Below are 24,296 nucleotides of genomic sequence, written 5' to 3' on the forward strand. Positions count from 1 at the left end.
GTTTTAACTTGTTACATTTTAAACAATGTTTATGTCAAGGTTAAAGCCTCTCCTTACATCACAAGACATATGGTTCATCTATTGAACAGCTGAATCAGATCGGTATAAGATATCGGCCAATATGCTCAGCCCAGGTATTGTATTGGATTAGAAAAACCTGGATCGATGCATCTCTAATGATTATCTCTCCCTCCTCATATTCCTCAGTCAATGCGTTCTTCATTCTTTCACAGTTTCTCTGACTCTTTTATTTATTTATTCTTAGCAATGTTTACATATCTATAACAAGAAGAAATTTGACAAATAGATCTTTTTTGTTAATTTATCATTTTTTTTATATATAAGTTACATTGCTGTGAATGCTTGTCCCGTTTTTTACTTTTTTTAAAATACCTGATGATTGGATTTTAGAATAGTTTTTGATGATTAAATTAATTATAATTTGTCTGACATATAACTTCCTTTAAACCTCTTTTTATAGCCTAGTTATTATGATTTTGAACTTGTAAGGACTACAGCGTATTGCTGTCAGCTGAGAAAACAAATGTGTGCTAACTATATTGTATAAACGTGGTACATTTATTGTATAAACATGGAAATGTTAAATTAAACATTTACATCTATATTTTGAGCGTTGAGGGAGTAAACCCCACACACAGCTCCGGCCGACCCTTTAACGCGAAACGAGCGCCCTCTCTTGCTGAACTAGAAATGACGCAGCCAATCGGATCGAGTCCCTGCTACGTCTGTACGTCTGTGGCAACAACAGATCGCCCTTAGCTATTTTTCCTTTTGGTAACCTCAGCGCAAACAAAACCTCAGCGTAACTATGTGGAATTGAAAACAGCATTTGTCTCCGGTGGATGTTATATTCGTCTGGACACCTGTCTAGGCTCGAAGCAAAGCAATATTTGCTGTCGTCGGGCCGTTAGCTAGCAGCTAACTGTTGCTAAGAGGAAGATGGGCTCCATCCTGAGTCGTAGGATTGCTGGTGTTGAGGATATCGATATCCAGGCTAATTCGGCCTATCGATTTCCTCCTAAATCTGGTATGGAATATTCACTTTATATCTAAGGAATAATTTTTGTTTTTGATATAGAAACCATCCCTGGAGCAAAAACAGCACATTTTCACCATGTCTTGTTTTCATAACGTCCTTTACACGACTGATCCCCATCTATAGAGACGTTTAAACTGTTTTATGTTTTTAGATCGTAAAATCCAAGATATACGTTAATGTTTTAAGTTAGCGAGATCATATGTTAAAGATTAATCTAGTCCACCCTGGGGTGTGTTAATGTTAAACTAGTTGGGTTATATGATCATGTTAAGATCTTAAATGTTTACAATCCAGCTGTCACGTTTCACATTTTTCCTTTTTTGTAATGTCTTTGTATTTTATAGACACCAATTCATTGACTTATTCAAGTTTTGATGATCCCTAATGTTTTGCACTTTTCTTGGTTAAGCTAATTTTAGTATCTGCACAGCATTCGTTATTTCCTATGCTGTATATTTGACAATAATTCATGATATTTCATTACAATTTCTATTCTATGGCCATGTTATTGTGGCAGAATTATTCTAATATGTTGCATTGCTTGACCCTAAACATGTTTCAATTAAAACAGTCTCATTAAAACAGAGGGGAATCAGTAGTTAACATTTTATCTTAATTGCACTTTTATTGATCTCATATTAGAGAAATTTACCTCTACATTTAACCCATCCCCTTGGGGATGTAAAGTTAAATATTTGTTTTTAACTCTGCCTCTGCAGTATCTTTATTCTGTGAAAAATAGCATTTTCATATATTATTGGTAGTGTTTTGTTGTTACTCATCCAGGTTTTTCTTTTCCAGGGAATTATTTTGCAAGCCATTTCTTTATGGGTGGAGAGAAATTTGATACTCCTCATCCAGAGGGATACCTCTTTGGGGAAAACATGGACCTGAATTTTCTTGGAAATAGGCCAGTGCAGGTAAAATCTGATGCTTGTTTTCTGTCTTTTAAATAATTGTCCATAGTTTGAGTAAAATATAATTCGTATTGCTGTTATTTTTCTAGTTTCCATATGTGACACCTGCACCCCATGAACCAGTGAAAACCTTGAGGAGTCTGGTTAACATCCGGAAGGACTCGCTCCGTTTAGTGAGGTGAATTCTACGATATAGAACATGGAGGGGGGGGAAAGTAAATAATTTCTAAGAATGACCATCAAACCATTTGGTTTCAGATACAAAGATGACTCGGACACCTCGCTGGAGGATGGCGGAAAACCCAAGGTTCAGTACGGCGTGGAGTTTACCTTTGATGCTGATGCCAGGGTTGCCATCACTCTTTACTGCCAGGCGTTTGAGGAGTTCTCCAATGGAATGGCTGTGTAGGAATTCCTTTTGAAACTTTTAATTCACAGAAAAAAAATATTAAATGAGCAATAACTAATGATGACACCTGGTGTTTCAAATCCTTACAAAACACATGAGCTGGGCACTGTCTGGGCTCTGATTGTCTTTTGGTCACTAGAAAGATGAAGCACGCTCCCTTTTGTCCAATTTGAATACATCGTCTATGTATGTCTCAAGAATTTTTATCTTCAAAATTCATGTTTTTTCTTCCAACAGCTTTTAGTTCATATCAACGACTGATACAAAACTAATGTTGAATCATTATACTTTACTGAACAGAAGATGCAAACTTGTTTTTATCCAATTGTAAAATATTTACAGTAGTGTTATAAACTTCTGTAATGAAGAAAAGCATGGTTTATTAGTAAAAATCAGATTTAGATCCCCTTTCAACCTGAGGAGAGCACAGACCAGGTTGTTTAAAAAAAAAAGAACAGAAAACAAGTTGGTTTGGGGGGTAAGAATAAAAAAAAATCATTGCACACAAAAAACATGTAATCACTGTCACATATATTTTCTGATCATCATGTCAGAGTCTACATCTTTCCATCTTTCAGAAAAACCTTAAATGAAATATTGCTGCTGCTGCTGTGTTGTTTGCTGTGTTTCAATGTTTCCTTTTGTTTGGTGACAGTTAAGTTAGGATGTATTCAATCGTCACAGGTTTCTTTCTAGCTGTGGTTGAACATCATAGTTTTTGTTTTTTGGCTCTGTAAAGATAGGCATCTGATGAGGCTGTTGTGTCGTTGGTACAGGTACAGTCCAAAGGATCCAACCTTGGTCTCTGAAACGGTTCACTACAAGCGAGGAGTGAGCCAGCAGTTCTCCATGCCCTCCTTCAAAATAGACTTCAGCGAGTGGAAAGAGGAGGATGTAGGTTTGAATTTTAGTATTTTTTTACAAGATCCCAAATCACAGAGAAAGGCTTCATATTAGTGTATTCACTTCCTAATTTAAAATATCTGAACTGTTGTTTTAAAGCTAAACTTTGACTTGGACAGAGGAGTCTTTCCTATGGTGATCCAAGCTGTGGTTGATGAAGGAGACGGTGAGTCATTAGGGCCTCATTTAACATTAACATCCCCCATTAACATAAAAGAGTAACTTGCCAATGCTATCTTTATTTTTCTTTTTTAGATTGTCTTGGACACGCTCATGTGCTTTTGGCAGCATTCGAAAGAGTAGGTTTCAAACCAAAAAAGAAGCATCAATGAAAAATGAATTAGGTTTTCATCTGAGTTAAAATGCATTTTCTACCTGCAGCACGTCGATGGCAGTTTCTCTGTAAAGCCTCTGAAGCAAAAGCAAATTGTAAGTTTAATTTTTCAATTTTACACAGTGATGCAAACTCATGGCGGGTTATCGAAATGCGCTCATTGCTAAAAAGGCTGCTTGCTTGTGTCGTTTCAAAACGTATTAATTTAAAGTTGAGCAGAAGGAAAAAGTGTGTGAAGAAATCTGTACAAAGGAGGATAGCCACAAGGATGAGAGGATTATATGATAATTTGGTAAAGAGAAACAAATTGGGGATTGCAACTGGATTTTTGAAAGAATGGGGAAAAACTTTGAATTTATAAGAAATAGAATTGATGTTTCGATTCATGTGTACATCAAAATTGATTTAAATAAAAGCATGCTTCGTGAGTTTAAATCATTTGTTTTTTTAATCATCCTCACTGACAAAATCCACTTAGTTATACATGTGGGTGTACAGCATTTGCTGATGTTGTTCTAAGTGAACCTCACATTTCCTCTGTATATTTTTTCTAGGTGGACCGTGTCAGCTATCTCCTCCAGGAAATCTACGGGATTGAGAACAAAAACAACCAAGAGACCAAGGTATAAGTAGAAATATTTAGTGTTAATCCAGATGCTGAGAAGCATCAACATCATTTGATGACTCTCCTTTTTGTTTTCTCCTCAGCCGTCTGATGATGAGAACAGTGACAACAGCAACGAGTGTGTTGTGTGTCTGTCAGACCTCAGAGACACACTCATCCTGCCATGCAGACATCTGTGTCTTTGCAACTCCTGCGCCGATACTCTGCGCTATCAGGCCAATAACTGTCCCATCTGCAGGCTGCGTAAGAGGACCTTCTTTTTGTACCAGCTCAATGTGTGGGTTTAATGATGCATAACACCATATTATTAGTGTTTTATGTTGGAGTTTGGTTTCTTCTATCCAGCCTTTAGAGCCTTGCTGCAGATCAGAGCTGTGAGGAAGAAACCTGGAGCACTATCTCCTGTGTCCTTCAGTCCCGTTCTGGCTCAAACTATGGACCACGATGAGCACTCCGTAGGTTTTTTTTTTTTTTTTGTTCATCTTAAGTATATCACTTAGATTTCCCTCTATAATAACCTGTAACCCTTTCGTAGAGCTCAGACTCTGTCCCTCCTGGTTTTGAACCCATTTCCCTGCTGGAAGCTCTGAACGGTCTGCGGTCGGTGTCTCCTGGCATCCCTTCTGCCCCACTGTATGATGAAATCAACTTCTCAGGGGGTCTGGGAGGCGATAGCCGACAGCTGAGCTCTCCAGAGCATTTAAGCGACGGGAGTCTTCAGAAAGGAAAAGTCAGCAAGTCACCTGACAGGTACGTCTGCTGAGAGAATGCTCTCATTCCCAAAACTCGAAAGGGATCACATAAAGAAAAAAAAAAAAAAAAAAAAAAGGCAGCCTTGAAGTCTGAATGTCAATAACCTTTTTTGTGAATTTTGACTTTACAGGTCAAATAAATAACTAAACTTATGTTTGCAATACTGGACATTTTCTAAGCTCCTGGTGTGATTGGTAAAATATCCTAAACTTCTCTGCAGCACTCTTAGATCGCCATCCTCTCCCATCCAGGAGGAGGATGAGGAGAAGCTGTCTGAGATGTCCGATGCGCAGCCACACACCCTGCTCTCCAGCAGCCCCGCCCCCACAGATGTAAGCTCCTTGGCTATGTTACATTCAAACTTTATCTCTACTGAAAACCAACTTTTCACTTGTTGGCTCCCTTTCTTCCAGGCTACAGCTACTGAAGACGTAGCAGAATCCCTTTCTCCAGATGATGGTAAGGGTTTATCTTTGTTTTTTATTTTTCTGTTGGTGAATAGAAACGCTAATACATGATTGCCATTATCTGTTTGATCCAGATGACAGAATGCCTTCTGGAGGAGACATCCTGCAGGACTGCAGCAGCGAGCACTGCAGCTTAACCAAAACAGAAAGCGACCCGACAGGCGATCTGTCTTTACCCGGTGAGAAATTTGCTTTCCAGGAGAGAGAACAACTATTGATCAGTGAGGGGTGTTTTGTTAGAGAGCAACACAGAAATGAAAGGGCCATTTTAAATGTGTTTCTGTATTTGATGACTGAGTGTTCCCCGTCAAACACATTCCCTGCATCCGGCTTACTTTTTCTCTATAAGGCTTTACCTTTTTAACTATGGTCTCCCAGATCAGTATCTTTAATCCAGCACTTTGAAAACTGTGATTCCTACGTGCCTTGCATCCAACCTGTGTGCTCTCACCTGTGCATGTTTCCTAACACTCTTCTATTTCCTACGATTCTATCTCTGTTCCTCCTCACCTTTTTGCAGCTCTAGGTCCCGATTCCTGCTCCATTGGTATGGAGGAGTAACTGCGGTATGTAGGCTTTCCTGTCTGCTATGCTTCTATATAAACCAAGGCTCTGCCTGTTCCTTCTAAGTCTGGTTCTCTGTGATTGCATTCACTCATGTCTGTTGTAGCTAGAAAAATGTGTGAAGTTGCAGATTGACAAAATTTTAAATACACTTTATTGTGCTTACCTATCTATATATATTTGAAACATTGCTTTTTACTTTTACATCTTCTATAACAGGTTCATCGGATTCAACTGAAAGTCTAAAAAGTCAGAGCACAAATTGCTCCAGCCAGCCTCTCCTGTGTCCCACGAGCAGCCTTCACATGGAAGATGAACATTTCAATTGACTCAAACTCGCTTCGCTTTACTACAACCATCCCGTCCTTTCATGACTTTCACTCCACTAAGCTTCAGGAATCAGTTTTAATAAAATTTGATGCCAGACATGGGGGTGAAAAGAAAGGATTAGGAAGGACTGTTCATCATTCCTTCATCATGTCAGCTTAACAGAAGGAAATCTATCCCATGGGTTCTTATTTGATGACCGCTATATCTTTATCCCCCATTTTTGAAAAACATTTAAATAACTCATATTATTCAGTAACTTACCATCCCAACACTATATTGAGCAGAACCTCTAAATGCAGTTTGTACTTATGTTTTGTAACTATCAGAGAAACACTAATGATTGATCTGAGAAGAATTTGTTTGCTGGGAGAGCTTTACCGTTGTCCGTCTCCATTTCCCATTGATTTTTGCACTCCAACTAAATTGTTTATTCATTCCTTTTAATGAAAGAATATTTTTGCTGTGTCTAATTCAAAGTTTTAGCATGCCGGTTTAATTTTCTGATCATAAAGTTACTAGAACGATGTGTACTTAAAGATCTTGCTTATTATAAATATATATAAATGTATAGAATTCTATAATGTTTAAGTGACAAAACTAGATTCTGGTGAACATGCACATTATTTATGCGGTTGGTAATAAGAGCTACAGATGAATTCTGTAGTTAGAGCCTCGATCAAAGCGATTTACGAAAACAAGGCAGGCTTACTAGTCAGTGATATGGCTGATAGCTGTACAGTCTTATTGTGACAACCCAAGTGTTTGCTTATCGTGTAGCTGCTAAACCAGGAGTCGTGTTCATGTGGCAGCAGCAGCTTTAGTTTCCTTGGTGCAGTATGTGTAGCATCATGCATATAGATCTTTGTGCCTTGAATTAATATGGCTGCTTGCTTCTCACAACTTTCCCACAAATGCTACAATATACAGCAGCTCCACAGCACAGACAGGTTTTAGGAGGCTAATGTACAGAACTTTTTAAATATTTCAAGTTTCATGCGGCAGGAAGAGAAGATCTCGTTATTGTCATCAAATAATTTTCAGTCAGATTGTTGCTTTACGTCGTTATATCCAAGTATTAATTATGAATTTTTTTTTTATTTCAAGTATTTGGGTTTGAGTGCAATTGTGTTTGTGTTACTAGAAGGAGCACATCTAAAAAAATGTTTGCATTTAAATAATTGGGCTTGCATTTGCATGTGAATTTGTAGACTCACCTGGCTCTGCTTTTATATGTTTCTTTGCTGTTTTATCCTCTTCTCTTTTGTGCCATTTCAACTTGACACCGTGCCTTCCTGTTCTGACCACTATTGCCCTGGTATCCAGGTTAACCCCACAGTAGGTGGCGTTTGACTCTATGTAAAATCATCTACCCATCTCTCTTTGTGTGTATAGCAGCATGTGTATAACAATAAAGGACAAAGATTGAATACCAAACCAGCCAGATGTTTTTTGTCTAACTGTATCTATTATACAGGTCAGTCATTTTAAACCTAAAGGTAATAAAGAACCAAACATTCAGATTTACATAGCTTTCTCTTGGCTTGCTCTGATATTTAGTTCAGTTAAATAGCATGCATGTGAACATTGGACTGCTGTAAAACCCACTTATTACTTGTACATGAACTGTTTGGCTGTTTTCAAAGACTGACCTTAAAAAAAAAACTCAATAGGACAGATACCTTTTGTCTTTGGTTACACAAGATTTTTTTTTCTCTGTTAAATAAACAAGAAAGGTATCATTGGAGTAACAATAAACAGTAGCACATGCAAATTAGAAGATCTTTGTCATACACTGTTCCAAGTATGCTGGGATTATAAACAAAAGGTGAATTATAGACTTCACATAGAACATTGCGCTAATAAGGTTTCAATCAAGCTCATGTTTGGAAATTTCTTATCTGATCACAATAGCTCCTTTAAGTGAACATTTCTATGAATTATAAAGCCGGCCATGCCTATCACGCTTAATCCGTCAGGGTCATGGTTGAGCTGGTACTTGTGTCCTGGACAGGGCGCCAGTCCATTGAAGGGCATTATAAAACCTTGCTAAGCAAAATGCAGGCATTACAAATAAAGATGCAGTTACTAAAGGCAGAATGCTCTATTTATTATGCATTCTAATATGTTTATATGCAACCTGAATAATTATGAGATGTGATTTGCAGGACTTGACATTTGCATATGCATATAAAAAAAAAGGAACAGTAACAGTTTCTTGTTACCAGACCTTGTGTCACCTGATCTGTTGTGTAAAAATAGCATCAATCCTTCCGTTCATTTATTCTTCCAACCATCATTTTCTTCATCAACAATCTATGGTTTTGTTTATTCATTTGTAGATCCATCCATCCATCCATCCATCCATCCATCATTTTACTAAAATTAGATATTTTACAGTAATTTAATTCTCAAGTAAAATTAAGAGTAGTCAGTCACCCTTAACAGTTACAGAGTCACCTTACACTAAAAAGTAAATTGAATTTGAAGTCCAGATATATACTAACATGTATGGAGTGAGATTAGAGAATGAGATTAGAGACTGTGGACAGTCAGAAGGCTGCTTAAATGTTAAACTGTGTAAAAAAAAAAAACAACAGAAAAGGTGTGGTCATGCAGCTAAAATATGAATATATAGATATATTTTTTTACCTTACCAAAAACTTTAAAAAAACTAAAGGATTTAAAAAAAACTGTTCTAAAATAAGGCTGGAATTTTGTTTCCTAAAGACATGAGGACTTGCTTTATCTTTAAATACCAATATTGTCTTTAGATTTAAAGTGACTTTAGATGGTGCTTTTAGATTTTAAGTTGACAGTTATGTGCAGATCTGAATAAACAGCTTAACCTAAGGCCGGTACCTTCCCATTTAATCAGTCCTTGGTAAATCTCTTCAAGGCATGAAATCAATCCAAAAGCAATCCCTATAAATCTCCCTCCTCTCTCTGTACCGACAAATTAGCCCACATGCCCTTAATCTTTTGAAGCATGTGTATCCCCACCTCCAGCAGCACCATCTTTCACTCATCCCCACTCAGCTGAGAGAGCATGTTTGGCTGTGTTCAATGTAATCATAACCCAGCATCACTCACAAAATCAATCACTTATGAAATAAATAATATCTCTACAGGGCAGGATATTTATAGTTGATGTAGTATAGTAATTGCAAATTTCCCTATCATATAGTACGACATACATTATTGGCTCATGAAATGATAGAGGGGTGTACAAAATCTTAGCAGTCTAAGATTTAATCAGTAGTTTCTTTATCTCTATAAAAAATGCATTATATTGTCCCTTAAGTGAGGATAAAGATTGTTTATACTGGTTGCAGTGCATTTCGCTCTGAAAATGTGAATGAAATGTGTTATATGGATTGGAAGAACTGAATTATTGGAGTGAAATGTTTATTAGAAAGAGAGAAATGTGTAAAGAAGTGAGGAAAATTAGCTGCTCAGTTAAATTGATCTGAAATGCTTTAAAATAGAAACCAAGACCAAAAAGATATGGAGCAGAAAGGAAGCCTAACGTTCAAATGGATCTGAGACGAGCCAGATTTTGATATAAAACATTGATTGGCCTATTGGGAAGTGGCGCAACACTAGAGACTTTGCGGACTGATTAAAGGAACTTTCTGTGTTTAAACTGTCAGAAGAACCTATAAAACATAATTCAAGCCACATTAATATCCAAAATACTTAAATATATTAATTAGAGGAGTAACAATACATTGATTCACATCAGTACACCAATTTAACACTTACCGGTAACTATTCTATTATATTGATGCAAGTTGTAAACACCAACCCACAAAACATCATCTTCAAGATTCACCTTTATTTTGAAATTCAAAAGGCACAAGACAATACAGAATGGTTAATCTATTAATATTTCTTTCATTTTTGGTGGAATTAAGTTGATTTAGTTGACTGTAAGAGAGTAGAAATAAAATGGTAAAATTGTAATGTCTTATTTGTAAGTCGATATCAACTTGAATAGCTGTTTCAGATGTGCATATGGTATCACAACATATTGTTTACATACTTGTATATTGAACTGAATGAAAATTGTATGGTAAAGAACCATTGATCTATGTAAATATCGTATCATCAATATGTTAAAATAGGAAAATGCCTTTGAAATATGGGTTTTACTGAGAAAATTATCACAAACCCACCAATAAATGAACAATATCTTGACTTTAGCTAAAAAAATGTTAACATTGTGGAGTTGGCAGCCCAAACAACAACCCTAAATATAGAAGAGAACTGTGATGTCACCACACATCAATTTTTTTTACAAGAATTGCTAGTTTCATGTTTTGTTTTGGAATATTATGTGCCATATTTTCAATTCATTTGCATTTAGGGGAGTAAAAGGTCACCAATACAAATGGACAGTATTTTATTTAGGATGCAGAATTTTTTCATACTAACTAAAGATTATGTCTATTTATTCATTTAACCCTAATATGGCTTCTTCAGGTATGTTAAAAACTAAGAACCATTCACATAAATGTCTTTACATTTATTTATTTATTAATGAATACATATTTATTTTGAACTAAACACCAAAAAAGGCTGTTCTACACACATGGAATACAAATAATTGATTTAGCAACCCCAGTGCCTAGTTCAAATGTTTTAATCCAAATCCAGAGTATAAAGCCCATGTCTGATTTAGAATGAGGGGATTTATTAGAGACTCTTGAGGCACGTGCAGAGACAGCTACCCTGCTTTGGGACAACCACTTTGCATTATCAGATGAGCCCCAAAGAAGAGGAAGAGGAGGAGTGGACAGCAGAGGAGGCACAAAGGTCATTCCCTTGCTCAGAGAAGTGAGGTAGATTACAGTCAGGGGTGTAGGACCCACGGTGAACAGATATTTGACCATTGTTTAAACTGCAGTATTAAATCCCAGTACATAATTGTGAAGCTGCTGTTCACAAGAGTAACATGACAAAGCAGGTCAGTGGCTCGCCTTTCCTGAAGCCCTTCTTTTTGAAGACACCCGTCAGAGTGGTCAGACCTCTGCAGCAGAGACGACACACGCTCCCCGCCAGTGAGTTCAGAAATCTCACCCCACAGGATGCAATCAGTGTGTTCGAAATTGAAAGAGAAGGTAAGTCTATTTTTATGCGCGTATAAATGGCCCAAAAATATAGATTCCTGTATTCCATTTGAAAAACTTGTTTCTGTTTTAATCTAGATGGAATGGAACAAATAGATATTTGTCAGCAATGCTGTTAAGATTTTGAATCTGCCAGATTTAACATGATAGCATGTTGTTTATCCTTTCATCTTCATCACTTCCTTATTAATAATAATCCTTGTCTAAAATGCCTTCCAGCTTTTGTGTCCGTCTCTGGCGAGTGTCCACTTACACTGGATGAAGTGCTTAATTTTCTGGGGCAGTGCCCAGAGCTGTCTCTGGGTTGGTTTGAGGAGGGACAGTTGGTGGCCTTCATTATCGGCTCCGGTTGGCACAAAGAAAGGCTTTCAAAGGTATTAAATTATTCCTAATATCAAAATTCTTGTCAAGACATTAATTTCTGTGACTCATCATGAATGATGAAAACTGAATCTCTGTACTCCAGGAGGCCATGACTCACCATGTTCCAGACACCCCCACTGTGCACATCCACGTGTTGTCAGTGCACCGCCACTGTCGACAGCAGGGCAAAGGCTCCATTCTTTTGTGGCGCTACCTGCAGTACTTGCGCTGCATGCCAGGCCTCCGCCGAGCTCTGCTCATCTGCGAGGATTTCCTGGTGCCCTTCTACCAAAAGGCCGGCTTCAAAGAAAAAGGGCTGTCTGAGATCTCTGTGTCCAGCATGCAGTTTATGGAGATGGAGTACATGCTGAACGGGCAGGCGTATGCACGACGGAATAGCGGCTGCTAGTCAGTTGCTATAACTGGACTCATGACAGACCCATGCATTAATGAACTGGGCTCAACATTTAACCAATGAGAGATGTCTGGGTGGAATGAGTGGACTGAGTGGATACAGGCAACAAAAAGCTTTTTACTAATAATGTGGCTCATAAGACATAATATAATTGTATTCTTTGTTATCAGTTGCTTATGAGCTTTGATTTTAATGCTTTTCATTAAGTTATACTGTAGTTTGTGCTGATGGGGGAAACAAATACATAAAAAAATGATTAAATTACAACATAAACTTAAAAAAAAAAAGAAACTGTTTCACTGTTTCATTTTAATAAACTACAAGTCAATATCCAGCAGGCGTTTAGAAAAAGTAGCACACATTTTTATTAATCCATGTTTTCTTTTCTTTTTTTTTTTTTTTTTACTCTTCAGTTACATGAGGGTAAATAGGCGGCTAAAACGTCACCATGTTTAAAACAATAATCACTTCTTGAGAAGCAATAAACAAAAGGAAACATTCGAGTGCTCAGCATAACGTAACAAAAATATGGCAGTAGTTGGTACATTTATCAACAAGGCACCAAAGGTATTTATATATGTGTTTTGTCCCTGCTTCTGGTTCTGAAGTTGCCTGAATAATTAATGCGAATGTCGAATATGATCCTTCAGCCTGTACCAGCGCCATGGCTTCTCCGATTACTTCCACCTGTGTAAAAGAGAAACCAGGTGCTTTGATGGGTTTTTGAAGTGCCTTAGCTTTTTTTCATTGGACAATAAAAGCACTGACAATGACTATGAATGGGAACGTAAAAGAAATCCATTTGATACGGAGTATAAGTATCCATAATGACAGGGTAAAAGAACAAAATCGTTCAGTTCACAGACAAAGAGGAAATGTTTCCTCTTTCAGTCCACAACAGTTGACACGATGCCTTCATGCTTTGTTGCTCACGCTTCAATGAAGGTGAGCATTGAGGTCGTACTTCTCGCAGAATTTGTCCGTGAAAGGGATGCAGGTGAGCAGTTCGCACCAGTCACACTTGATTGGGTAGACGTAGAAGAGCACCACGAGGCCAGAAAACAGACCGACAAACACCAGCAGGAAGACAATGATCTGGCAGCGTTTGCGGTACAGGTCTGTGCGGCCGAAGCTGATGTAGGGCAGGAAGGCAAAGGACAGGAAGAAGCCAGAGATGAAGCCACAAATATGGGCGAAATTGTCGATCCAGGGAAGCAGCCCGAAGGCGAAGAGGAAGAGCACCACGCACAGCAGCTTTATGAAGGCCCTCCAAGGCTGGGCCAGGATCTGCCAGCTCTGAAAGAGCTCCACAAAAAGGCAGGCCAGGATCCCAAACTGAGAGCCAGCTGGACCCACCTGAGACAAAGAGAGTAAAGGATCAGAAAACAAAAACAAAAAAGAACACATTCTAAGAACTCTATTACCTCTGCTCTATAGGGCAGGAAGATGGCTGAGGCCAAGTTCCCCGTGATCCCACTGAGGATGTAAATGATTGAGATCCGCAGCCAGCCAGCCAGTTTCTCCAGATCTCTCAGGATGGTCATCTGGAAAGCCACGGATACCAAACAGTGAAGGATTCTGGGAGAAAATGTAAAAAAAAGAAATAAAAAATAGAGTGTTACTTGTTGGACAAAGATTCCGCAAAGCTGCACGTGTCAAGATGATAATCCTTCAGAGCTAGAAGAAGCAGAGCAGCTCTACCCTGCTGCAAAAATCTATTTCCATCTTAGCAAAGCTTAATGAGTTCACGCAGCGAGGCCACTTTGTTAATTATCCAGCAGAAAGATAACGAACAACATAATAATGGAGCGCTTCTTTACTATGGGGTGGCTGGAAATGGGAGGTCTTTTTTCTGCCTGTCTGACAACTACACATATACATATACACACAAACACACACACACACACACATATATATATACATATACATATACATATACATATATACATATACATATACATATATACATATACATACACATATACATACACATATACATACACATATATACATACACATATATACATATATACATACACACATACACACATACATACATACATACATACATATATATATATACACATACATACATACATACATACATATATATATATACACATACATAGATACACATATATATACAATTTCCTAATGCAGAATGTGAACTAAGATTCTCATCTTTTAATAATATTGCTCTCAGCACACTGTCTGAATAGAGCACTAAAATAAATCGAATCCAAATCTTCTACTGTTGCCTTGATTTATTGAAAAAAAAAAGAAGGTAACCTGTAGATTTATTCCTGAGTTGAGATCCTCAAGCACATGTTTTCATTATTGACAGTAATGTCCTGTATTTAGTTGCAGGGTGACTGTTTTAACTTGTTTCTGTTATGTACTTGCCTGTTCTGACATATTAAGAAAAAAACAAACAACCTAAGCTTGAAATGCTCTTTAACAGATTTGAATTAAATGCATTCCCAGGTTGTGCTACTGTGCCAACATGTGTGACTCACCCTGCGTGCAGGAAAAGCGAGAGCCAGAGCCTGTAAAACTGATCTGGAATCTCCGGGTTGAGGAAAGGCAACAGTCCACAGACATCATCCATGCAATGCACCTTAAAAATGAGAGCATTTTCTTTTAAATCCCATAATAACAAAGAAAGACATGACAAATATATGTGAGTGTAATCTGCAGAGCTGCTCACTTGAGAGCAAAGAGTAGCCTCTTCATGGAAGTAGCCCTTCATGAAGTCACAATACTCCCTGGATGTGATTTCACACCTTGAAGAAAACCCAAAGCAGTTAGCAAGTCAAAGGGTTTGTGTACATTTTATGATCAATCCAGTCTGAAAGTTTTTTACCTCCCTTTGGTTCCGATGCAGCAGGGTCGGCCGGTGATGGTGCAGTCAATGTGAGGCAGGTTGGTATGGTTCCCTGTGTTGTACCTAGTACAAATCTAAAAACCAGAACACAACAACAAATGACAGATTAGTTGTGTAATCCCTCTTTGATTAGATATTACCCAAAATATTTTTTCCCCTTATTAAATTAATCCAAATAGAAAATTCCCACTTTTATTTCTGGTTAACAAACAGCATTGTGTTTGGTGAACTCTCATCACTGGCGGCGTATCTCAATTTTTCTGATTTATTATTTTTTATATATTATTTAAAATTTTTTATATTTATTTCCAGATATAGAGTAATGAATTTGTTGCAAAACAAGAAATCATAATTTTAAATTATGGTAATAGGCATAAAAATAAAATAAAAAATAAAAAATAATACAAGGGCTTTTTACTTTGATTTTTTAGTTCGGGCAATTTAAAATCCTCTAAAAATGTATATATATTTTTTCTTAATTGGAGTAAATTAGCTTAATATTTTAAACTTTAACAATGAATGAAAACAATAAACAAGAAAATAACAAGTTTTTCCAAATAACTTTGATAATTTTCACTGCGAAAAAAAACACAACATTAAGTTTATTTAAATAACTATGATGAGGATCAGTATCAGATTGGGATGGGGCTTTAAAGTACTTACAGGCCACTTTGTTATATCATCGGGCCATTCATGTGGAGACCCCGAGGCCGGCTCCAGACATATCCTTTTAACAGAGAGAAATTATACAATGAATGCATTAATTACTTCAACTGTTACCATTTACTTTTTTTTTTAAACTCCACTAAGTTTCCTACCTGGGATCCTGATGACACACCGAGCCATACTGCCTGTCTTTACCATTAATAAACTGTGGAGTGCTGGGATGCTTCGGCCACTTCACCCACACAGCTAGAGTGCTCTGCACAGATGAAGACAGGGAGGATCAGAAATATTTGCAGCATTTCTTTGGATGGATCATAAAGGAAAACTGAATGTTGAGCTCTGTGTTAGGAAACACACCGAGCATTCCTCCTCTGAAGTTTGGACACATCCAGAGCGATCGTTCCGAACGCAGCACGCAGAGTTGCGTTCAACATCTCTCTTTTCCCTGATAAGATTGTGCACCTGTTTATCTTGTCGCATGCATGGAGAGAATTTGGCCCCTAAGTGGATCAGGGATTCCTAGACGTGACACAGAAAAAGGTTATAACAAAACAAAGTCCGACACCTGCTTACAGAAATCGTATGATAAACAAAAAACATTAGGTAAGAGAAAGAGTTGCTTACAGAACCAGGCCCGATCCAGAAGTTCTCCTGCTGTACAAACTTGACATTTTCATAAACACCTTTGTTTCTTAAAACCTAAGTACAATGACATCCGAAATAGAGCAATTAGCAACTGTTGTAAAAACCTAAAAATGTTTATTAAGGCCATAAATGGGACTTACAGAATCAACAGTTTCATGCTGAGAGAAGCCCACAGGTGCAATACCATAGATGCAAACAGCCAATATAGTGATGAGTAAATGAACAAAGGTGATCCAGTAGGTGAAAAAAGGTCTGAAAGACACAAAAATAATATATTATGAAAGGCTGGAGAGTGTCCAGTAGTGTAACCCACTGGGGGAGCAGTAGGAAGGTGTTTTCTATCTCATGTGAGACAGAGGTGCTGCACCTGTGGTCGTCCATATCCTCGATCTGTCTCTTCACGTAACTATCAATGCGTTTGCGGTAGGTGCGGTTTGTCAGCTTTCCCACCATACCCAGCCCATATGGTCTCTTTTCGCGAGCAAAAAGCTTCTTGACAGGTACGACGATGCGCTGTCCGCGCCTCTGTCCATGGACGCTCACCACCTCCTGACGCAAGGGCACCTTTGGTGGTCCTGGAGTTCCTTCTTTGGCTTTACGCCAGCCCCTTTCCAGAGGCCTGAAGAAGTCAATGGGGAACAAATGAAATGAATTAAAAGAAGAGAATGTTTTGGGATTAAGGATTATACAATTAAAGGTTTTATCTGCTTTTTCTTCGTGGTGTTTAATTATTCTGACCTTTTATAATACTTTCTGAAAGTGCAATTACTCAGATACACTTATGAAAAAATGAGGGTGGGGGGGGCAATAAGTGCAGCTTTTATATCTGTAATTTTAAATGCAATAGTAACACTGTATATTATATTATAATTTCAAAAGAAAAAATATAGGAAGTTTGTTGTTGCTCAGCAGAAAGTGGGGAAAATGCAATATCAGCCATCAAAAAAACAGCATGGCCTGCAGTTTCCTTTACAAACTTCAACATTTAGCGTAAAAAAAACTGCAAGTTTTCAATAATAAGAATTAGCGATTTGTCACAGTACTCCTAGATAACTTCACAGCTTCTTTAATCACCCTGGAGCTGAACATTGTTTTTTTTTGTTTTTTTTCATTTTATCCACATAAAAAGGCTTTATGTAAATAAATCATTGATTTTCAAAGTCTTGCTGACTTAATCTGCCACAGCATTAACTCACAGCATGAGGTGACTTCTCTCCAGCTCCGTCTTATCCAGGGCGCTGCCTGTCAGCTCTGTTTCATCCTTCTTCCCGTCTTCCTCTGCCTCTTTTATAGCCATCTCAGATGGAGACTCAAACACCTCGTCCGCATATGTGGACAACTCTTCGTGCATCATAATATCCTAAAACCAAACATTAATGTGAACTCTACAAATCATTTAAAAAGCGCTGACATTTTTGTAACTAGTTGCATATTCAGTGTTAAATACAAATAAGACCAAATCCTGTTTACCCTAGCAAAGAAGGAGGTGTCTAGCTCATCAGGAAAGTCGACCACGTCTTCCTCCATGAAGCTGGCGGGAGTGAAGCTTCGCCTCTGCGCCTGTTTCAGAGTGCTTTCTCTAAATGAGCGCCCCTGAAAGACCAACATACAAAGTCTAACAAGCATATTTGCAGCTGGAACAGGATTAATAATATGAAGAATATCTGATGAGTTCTGGAGGATCTTATCCTGCTTTCTACACTCTTTCACCTTGACCAGTGCAGCTGCAGCCCTGAAGCTCATTTTGGCAACTGATTCCCTCTTACGCCTTCGAGGTAGCCGGTTGAGACCTGAGCGGGAGCTGGTGAAGGAGCAAAGAGATGCAGCTCCAGGCGTGATCGGCGTCGGAGGCACGCTGTAGCCGTCAACCTCCTCCACCATTCGGAAGGCTCTTCCACGCGCCAAAGGGTCAACGATCTGGAAAAACATTTAAAGTGTTTATTATGTAACCGACTGGAAAAAAATACAAATAATCTCCTCATTCACATGTTTTATTTTTTAAGAAATAATAAAAAAAAAAATCACAGTATAATCCCATCCCTCTCATTGTGCCAACAGAAAACATCTCTTTTCACCAGTTAGATATTTTAACGTATCTCTTTTTTTCTTGGCATATAGCTTTAGGTTTGTAATCATCACTGTCAGTTTTTATCTAAGTGTTTTATAAAGAGTGTTCAGCTGGTTGTTAAAATAGTGATTGTGGCTTTCTTTACGAGTTTGGATTCCATCCAATATGTTGCAACTGTTTAAAGCCAAAACAGGATGAACTAACAAAAACTTCCTAAGTGTTGAATAGAATAAACCAAGAATTGATAATGTATCGAATCACTTTATGAAGGTAAAATATTTAATCTCTTTTTTATTATTTGAATGAAGCATTGAATGAACATTTTCGTTCACCTTTTGCATCCCATGCTGTGAGGCCGGCACATAGAGGGGAGGCGGGGTCTCAGTGCTGGTCAGGGAGATGTTGTCCTGGCTCGGCAGGTCCATTTCTCGGATCACCTGTGGTTTTAGTTTTCCATAGCGAAGGCTGCAGTGCCGAAGACTTTTCCTCTGCCATTTCTGAGTGGAGTCGCCGTCTTTACTAACTCCAAACCAGTCAGCTGTTCCCCTAACAACAAAAATCAGAGGCTTTTCAACCGAGACCCTTCAAACACAGATTGAATGCATTCAATTTTCCAGAAACTTTAAGAGGAAATAACTGATGATCCTACAAAGAGCTGTGCACATGTGGAAGTGGGTCAGGGAAACATGCAACCTCTGGTAAAATAGCCCTTCCCAGGATGTATAAGAGGTGCACTGATATGGGCAGAGTGGAGGAGACAAGCCTGGACATGTCGCTCGTACAGTTACACACTCTCTCACTCTAAGAGCCATAAATAATAAAAGAGTGATTAAATACTTATATTTCTTTGCTTAAATGTAAATCCTATTAACTTTTGAAGGTGACGTGTGGAAAAATGTGCAAAGTTTTCCTTTGCACATTTTGAGGAACCTTAAAGTAGAAGCACACACAGTCAGGCTGCTGCTGTGGAAGCCTAATAGGCACCAGAACAAACAAAGTTAATGCTCCCCGAGGCCAGGAAGTGGAAGTTGAAACAGTCTTCAAAGGATAGCTGAGCGGCGTTAGCAGTCTCTTCGCTAATTACAAGCTACAAAGTTAAACGTTACGTCACTCAAGTTTGCTTGAATGTGTCACTGAACACTCAGCTTGAGGAGAGGAAAAAGGCACAATGTGACTTTTGTGTCCGAACAAGTAATTTTGATTGACAACCCTTATATGACAGGGAAACCCTTAAGAGGCCATTGTATACCGGCACACCATCTTTCAAGCTCTGGCTCTTAAAAAAACATAATTATCATATAAAAACAGGGTGGACTCTCCTAAAACATCCAACTACTAGAATACGTCATTGCTTCAACTTTTTTAAGTGGAGGAGGCAGCTTTTGGCTTCAGTATATGACTCACTATAAAAGAAGTGACTGTGTTGATGTGACTGTTGCTGTAAGTGACCCAACAAAAAAACAAAACGGTTCTTGAGAATTTTGTGTTATGGATCTTGTACAAAGAGCGATTAAACATTGAATTAAAAAAAGTAAAAACAATAAACTCTGTTTTCTCCTTTACTTGAAGCCATCACATAGATTCATCCAAGTGAAGGCTGGATGAGGCCATTCTCATCATACCTGAGCAGAGTTCTGGAGAGAGAGTGGTGTTTCCTGATGCTGCGCCGTGCAGCCCGCTGCCCCTTAACGGGTACAGTGTTAATCCGCTCAAAGTGAACTCTCCTGCTGCTGTGACCAATCAGGGCAGGGCGGGAAGTTGATGGCAAGGTGCCATGAAGGGACGGAGGAAATAAAAGAGAAGATAAAAGACAAAAACAGGAAGCGAAAGAGGGAAAGAAAACAGAAATGCAGTTTGAGTGCAGTGGCCATCTCCATGCAGAGAGAGCAAAGCAAGCAGTGTGGTCAAGGTTTTATTGCTTAAGTTAGAAATACTAGTCAGGTATTGAGGTCAAGATTACATCAAGGTGTTAATCATAAAGTGAATGGAAATTTAGAAATAGGCAAAAAAAAGAACTGCAATAGTCTGAAAGAGTTCATGTTCTATGACCTTTACTATTTCTCATGAATGTTTTCTTATAAATACTGAATCTGATGACATTTACAACAACCTTGTAAGAAATATATGTAAAGTTCTCTTAATAAGGCCTAAAAAGTGTCTCCTCTTATTCATATTACCATTGAACGACAAAAACTTTAGCTAGATCTATCTTATTTCCTCCTCCTACCTCTTTATGGTCTGAGTAATGGATGACTGGCGTTGCAATACAGGCCGGCGGGTGTCAAAGATGTCGCGTGGCGGAGACTGAAGGTGAGAAGTCTCCACCGGCATGCTGATACTGCGAAGGAACCCCTGCCGTCTCACCGGCTACACAAGAAAAAGATACATCAGAGAAGTGTGAAAACAAATAACCCCATACAGCAATCGACAAGGGTGATGTATACTGAGAAAGGCATTTAGTGAGTGTAAAGAGAGCAATGGACGAGGAGCACCTGAACAAAAGTAGGAGGCTCGTCTAGCGACATCTGAGCCGTGGGAATGTCCAGTCGGAGCCAGGGAGGTTTCTTCCTCTGCAGGCTGCTGGTGCTTTCTCTCCTTGGTTCAGCCATATTTTCTGTCTTGCTCAAGCCCTGCCAGCTGCAGAGATAAAAAAAAAAGAGGTACGGGAATTAAGGACACTAATTCAATATTACATTTCCTTTAATTAAGCACTTTTAAAATAATTATAATTTTCCTACTGCTTAACAGTTCTCAGGTTTCCTCTAACTGACAAAGTGATGCTATGTAGTTGTTTACCACCTCTCACAAAATATATTATAATGTTGAACAAAAAGAAAAGAGAAGTTGTTCCAGAGGAAGGATGTCTGCAGCCTTAAATATAATCCCTTAATTCTCACTTCACAATCTTAAATCCCTTTTGGTGATTTAAAGCAGCTTAGCACACATCTATCACAGCCTAATGACTGTATACGCATTTCCCACGATGAGGCCCAAAGACCACAAAAGGTGCACAACAAACCTCAGCATCAGGCCGTCTGCCAGCGGCTGCAGCTTTGTAATTCTACCACCCCACCATCTAACCTCACCTCTTCCTGTCATTTCCTTCATTCACATGTTTCTCATACTGATCTGGTTTGCATTTCAAGTTGCTCATGCATTCCCACAAAAACATCCTTTGCTTTTGTTTTTGCACAAGTATCTAAAGCTGCAGCTAAGACCTAAAACCAAGTGAATTTGAAAAACCTAAATTATTTATTCTAAATGATTTACTTGGACTCAGACATAGCCACAGAAACCCCAGAGTCTTTCATCCCTTGCATAAGATCACCCCCTCACTTCCCTGGTTGCTGAAAAAAAAGAAAAAAACAGTCCATGGCATTTGGAGACCACATCTGTTTCAGATTGGCATTTTACTGAACCGCAGGCTTCTGTTTTAGTCCATGTGATGATGGGAAGTGATGTCTGTGACTCTCAGCAGCGGCGGAAGGAAAACCTCACAAAGAGGTCAGCAGGGGTCAAAACCAACATGTAAAAGTTAACCAAAGTTCTGTCAACCAAAGGCTCTCAATTTCAAGCGTTTTGAAGAAAAAAACAAAACATTTGAACACTATCTGTTGTGCAGAAATTCCTGCACAGGGAGATATCTAAATGCAACAACAAAACAGGAAAGAAAGAAATGTAATCATTCTAATCTGGTGCTGCTGAAATGCTGAACGATGTGTAAGTATTAGGAGTTCAGCCTAAATGATGCTTGACCCTCAGTGACTTTGTCTAGAGTGGGATCCCAGATCAGCAGAACAGCCAGAACACAGGCTGGCTGAAGCGAAGAGGAAAACTACCAGGGAGAACAGCTATCAAACAATTAAATCTAGGAGTTATTTACCTTCTAATTTAAAAAAGAAAACCTTTAAACTTAAATGCTTGAAACAGACATTGACTGTTGATCAAAGAGTTAGAAGGGGCACAGACAGGAATGCAGCTGTTTTTCATTAGATAGATTTTTGCACACATTCCCGCAACTGGTACGGTCTCAGTAACGGGTCAAGGGCAGCCCATCACTTGTACACAAAAGATTTAAGCATGGCAGGAGGCTTCATTCTGTAACATTACTTAATCAGGCAGTGTGTTCTAAATGTTTGCTTGTTAATTTACTTAAAAAAAAAACTCCCCCTCTATGCTGTATTATTAATAATAATAATAATAATATTAATAATATAGCCTGAATCATGTTTCCTGTGCTTCCCTGGTCAGACTAACCTGTTGGACTGAAACTATTTAGTTATGTGTTAATTAATCTTGCCAACTGCATGATACCACATTCATGGATGATTCTTCTTTTATTTCAAAATAATATACAAAAACTTATGCAGTGTAAATATGATAATTGAATGGTCATCTCTGAGCACTCTAACTGCAATTAGTAATACTTAATTTTGCCTTTTGCGACATCTCAAAGTGCCCTAAATGGGGTATGGAAGCCGGACTAATGTTTTTGCACGTTTTATTCTTGTAAATGACCTAGGAATAAGTACTGAACATTGAAAACCTGTAACATTTTACTCAACAACTGGTGAAATGTTGCAGAAGTTTGATTTATTTGAAAATGAAGTCTGGGCAGGGAGTTAAAGAGCAAAGTTTAGTCTATCCATGCAGAGAGCCCAACTGGAGTTTGTCATTCATCTGTACAGAGCAGAACAAAAAGCCCACTTGGTCCACAGGGAATTTATTACAATAAATACATTGGTCATCATTACTATACTTGCAATAGTCAATATATTCAGCTAGTTTTTATTGGAGGAAAAATGTGTTGGCCATATCAAAGCAAAGCAAACTGTGTTGCAGTTTTTTCTTAATTTTTGCCTCTGTTAATTATACCAAAGACGATACAGAATAAACATCAGCTTTTGCAAGAAAGAAAAATGAATGTGTATCCAGTAAATGAAGTCAAGTACTTAATCTCTGAAAAGGATCAGGTTAACATGAGGGAAATGCTAATGTCACCTCAGTATCTCGTTTTGAACGGTTGTGTTGTTAGGACAACAGTCCTCATCTTCCTCCAGGCAAATCCATTCGGGATTTAATTGCTTTTGCCATTATTACAAGCAGTGGGACTCCTTATGTAGAGAAGGCCAGAAGGGGGAAATCTTCTTAAAGGTTGTAGAAATAAACAGGCTGGGGATATTTTAACAAGCAAGCCATTTCTCCTGGTGCGAGATGATGGCGCATTTATGACTTTTTCTTTCCAGAGAATGAAGGAACGTAAAAGAACTATTTAGGCCCTTTTTTCCAACCTACACTTTCATTTCTTCTCTTGGAAAAAGCTCTTTATACTTAAAGGTTTGCAGGTAATAAGTGCATGATTTAGTTGTGTGGCTTTTTCTTTTTTTTCACAACACATCTACACTATATTCGACATGAAAGTAAGAAGGGAGCTGGAAAATCTCTCAGCTGACAGCAGAACAAGGGTTACTTTGCTTATTTCACTGTATAAATTGCAGCACTCTTTTTCAATTAAGGCAAAAAAAAAAACTAAAAAGGTTTTGTAAATAAACCAGAAAACCTGGTTGCTGAGGCATTAATATAAACAAGCAGCTATTGTTTCATCCGTCCAAAAGCCTGCTGACCAGTAGGAACATTTGGTCAGCGCCCAAGGTAAACCTCCAACGTTCTCCAAGCAGCAAAGCCAAATGCCTTAGAAGTCTGAATCCATTTTTCTCTCTCGTCATCTTCCAAAATCAACATGGCCGTAAAACTGGCATAGGGC

The 24,296-nt window shown here is 38.3% G+C and overlaps 3 protein-coding genes across 6 annotated transcripts in view; 2 read left to right on the forward strand and 1 right to left on the reverse strand.

Moving 5' to 3' along the window:
- Positions 1-960: 960 nt before the first annotated feature.
- On the forward strand, positions 961-7,516 carry mgrn1 (mahogunin ring finger 1, E3 ubiquitin protein ligase). 2 transcript variants are annotated; one of them, XM_015372106.1, is made up of 17 exons: positions 961-1,048; positions 1,862-1,980; positions 2,067-2,155; positions 2,236-2,382; positions 3,163-3,280; positions 3,389-3,455; positions 3,545-3,588; positions 3,671-3,718; positions 4,178-4,246; positions 4,332-4,491; positions 4,594-4,703; positions 4,784-4,998; positions 5,222-5,333; positions 5,415-5,460; positions 5,543-5,647; positions 5,989-6,034; positions 6,252-7,516. In XM_015372106.1, the coding sequence occupies exons 1-16, from the start codon at positions 961-963 to the stop codon at positions 6,027-6,029; spliced, it is 1,578 nt and encodes a 525-aa protein (XP_015227592.1). In that variant the 3' UTR covers positions 6,030-6,034; positions 6,252-7,516. The 2 variants fall into 2 exon arrangements, with proteins under 2 accessions (XP_015227592.1, XP_015227591.1); XM_015372105.1 differs by lacking the exon at positions 5,989-6,034.
- Positions 7,517-10,878: 3,362 nt separating this feature from the next.
- On the forward strand, positions 10,879-12,573 carry LOC107083117 (serotonin N-acetyltransferase-like). Its single transcript, XM_015372113.1, has 3 exons — positions 10,879-11,482; positions 11,711-11,865; positions 11,958-12,573. Exons 1-3 carry the CDS (start codon positions 11,317-11,319, stop codon positions 12,261-12,263), a joined length of 627 nt encoding a protein of 208 aa, XP_015227599.1. The 5' UTR covers positions 10,879-11,316; the 3' UTR covers positions 12,264-12,573.
- Positions 12,574-12,651: 78 nt separating this feature from the next.
- The window catches only part of rhbdf1 (rhomboid 5 homolog 1 (Drosophila)), a 30,692-nt gene continuing 19,047 nt past the window's right edge, over positions 12,652-24,296 (reverse strand). Inside the window, exons 2-19 of one of the 3 annotated variants that reach the window (XM_015372110.1) lie at positions 21,025-21,169; positions 20,760-20,899; positions 20,155-20,262; positions 18,865-19,078; positions 18,175-18,381; positions 17,935-18,057; positions 17,661-17,824; positions 16,832-17,083; positions 16,605-16,716; positions 16,444-16,518; positions 16,177-16,338; positions 15,972-16,075; positions 15,817-15,880; positions 15,133-15,227; positions 14,977-15,052; positions 14,786-14,886; positions 13,694-13,847; positions 12,652-13,625 (exon numbers count right to left, since the gene is read on the reverse strand). In XM_015372110.1, coding sequence (XP_015227596.1) covers positions 13,206-13,625; positions 13,694-13,847; positions 14,786-14,886; positions 14,977-15,052; positions 15,133-15,227; positions 15,817-15,880; positions 15,972-16,075; positions 16,177-16,338; positions 16,444-16,518; positions 16,605-16,716; positions 16,832-17,083; positions 17,661-17,824; positions 17,935-18,057; positions 18,175-18,381; positions 18,865-19,078; positions 20,155-20,262; positions 20,760-20,899; positions 21,025-21,141 — 2,688 coding nt within the window. In that variant the 5' untranslated portion in view covers positions 21,142-21,169 and the 3' untranslated portion in view covers positions 12,652-13,205. The remainder of the gene's footprint in view (positions 13,626-13,693; positions 13,848-14,785; positions 14,887-14,976; positions 15,053-15,132; positions 15,228-15,816; positions 15,881-15,971; positions 16,076-16,176; positions 16,339-16,443; positions 16,519-16,604; positions 16,717-16,831; positions 17,084-17,660; positions 17,825-17,934; positions 18,058-18,174; positions 18,382-18,864; positions 19,079-20,154; positions 20,263-20,759; positions 20,900-21,024; positions 21,170-24,296) is intronic. The other 2 variants (XM_015372111.1, XM_015372112.1) reach the window with 2 other exon arrangements.

This window comes from Cyprinodon variegatus, unplaced genomic scaffold (assembly GCF_000732505.1).
Source record: "Cyprinodon variegatus isolate N-32 unplaced genomic scaffold, C_variegatus-1.0 Scaffold68, whole genome shotgun sequence".
Taxonomy (NCBI): Eukaryota; Metazoa; Chordata; class Actinopteri; order Cyprinodontiformes; family Cyprinodontidae; genus Cyprinodon; species Cyprinodon variegatus.

Coding starts and splice junctions, on each gene's coding strand:
- mgrn1 (XM_015372105.1), top strand. CDS start 961: ATGGGCTCCATCCTGAGTCGTAGGATTGCTGGTGTTGAGGATATCGAT. Junction 3,719..4,177: donor CTCTGAAGCAAAAGCAAATT/GTAAGTTTAATT, acceptor TATTTTTTCTAG/GTGGACCGTGTCAGCTATCT. Junction 4,247..4,331: donor AAAACAACCAAGAGACCAAG/GTATAAGTAGAA, acceptor TTTTCTCCTCAG/CCGTCTGATGATGAGAACAG.
- LOC107083117 (XM_015372113.1), top strand. CDS start 11,317: ATGACAAAGCAGGTCAGTGGCTCGCCTTTCCTGAAGCCCTTCTTTTTG. Junction 11,483..11,710: donor GTTCGAAATTGAAAGAGAAG/GTAAGTCTATTT, acceptor AATGCCTTCCAG/CTTTTGTGTCCGTCTCTGGC. Junction 11,866..11,957: donor ACAAAGAAAGGCTTTCAAAG/GTATTAAATTAT, acceptor TCTGTACTCCAG/GAGGCCATGACTCACCATGT.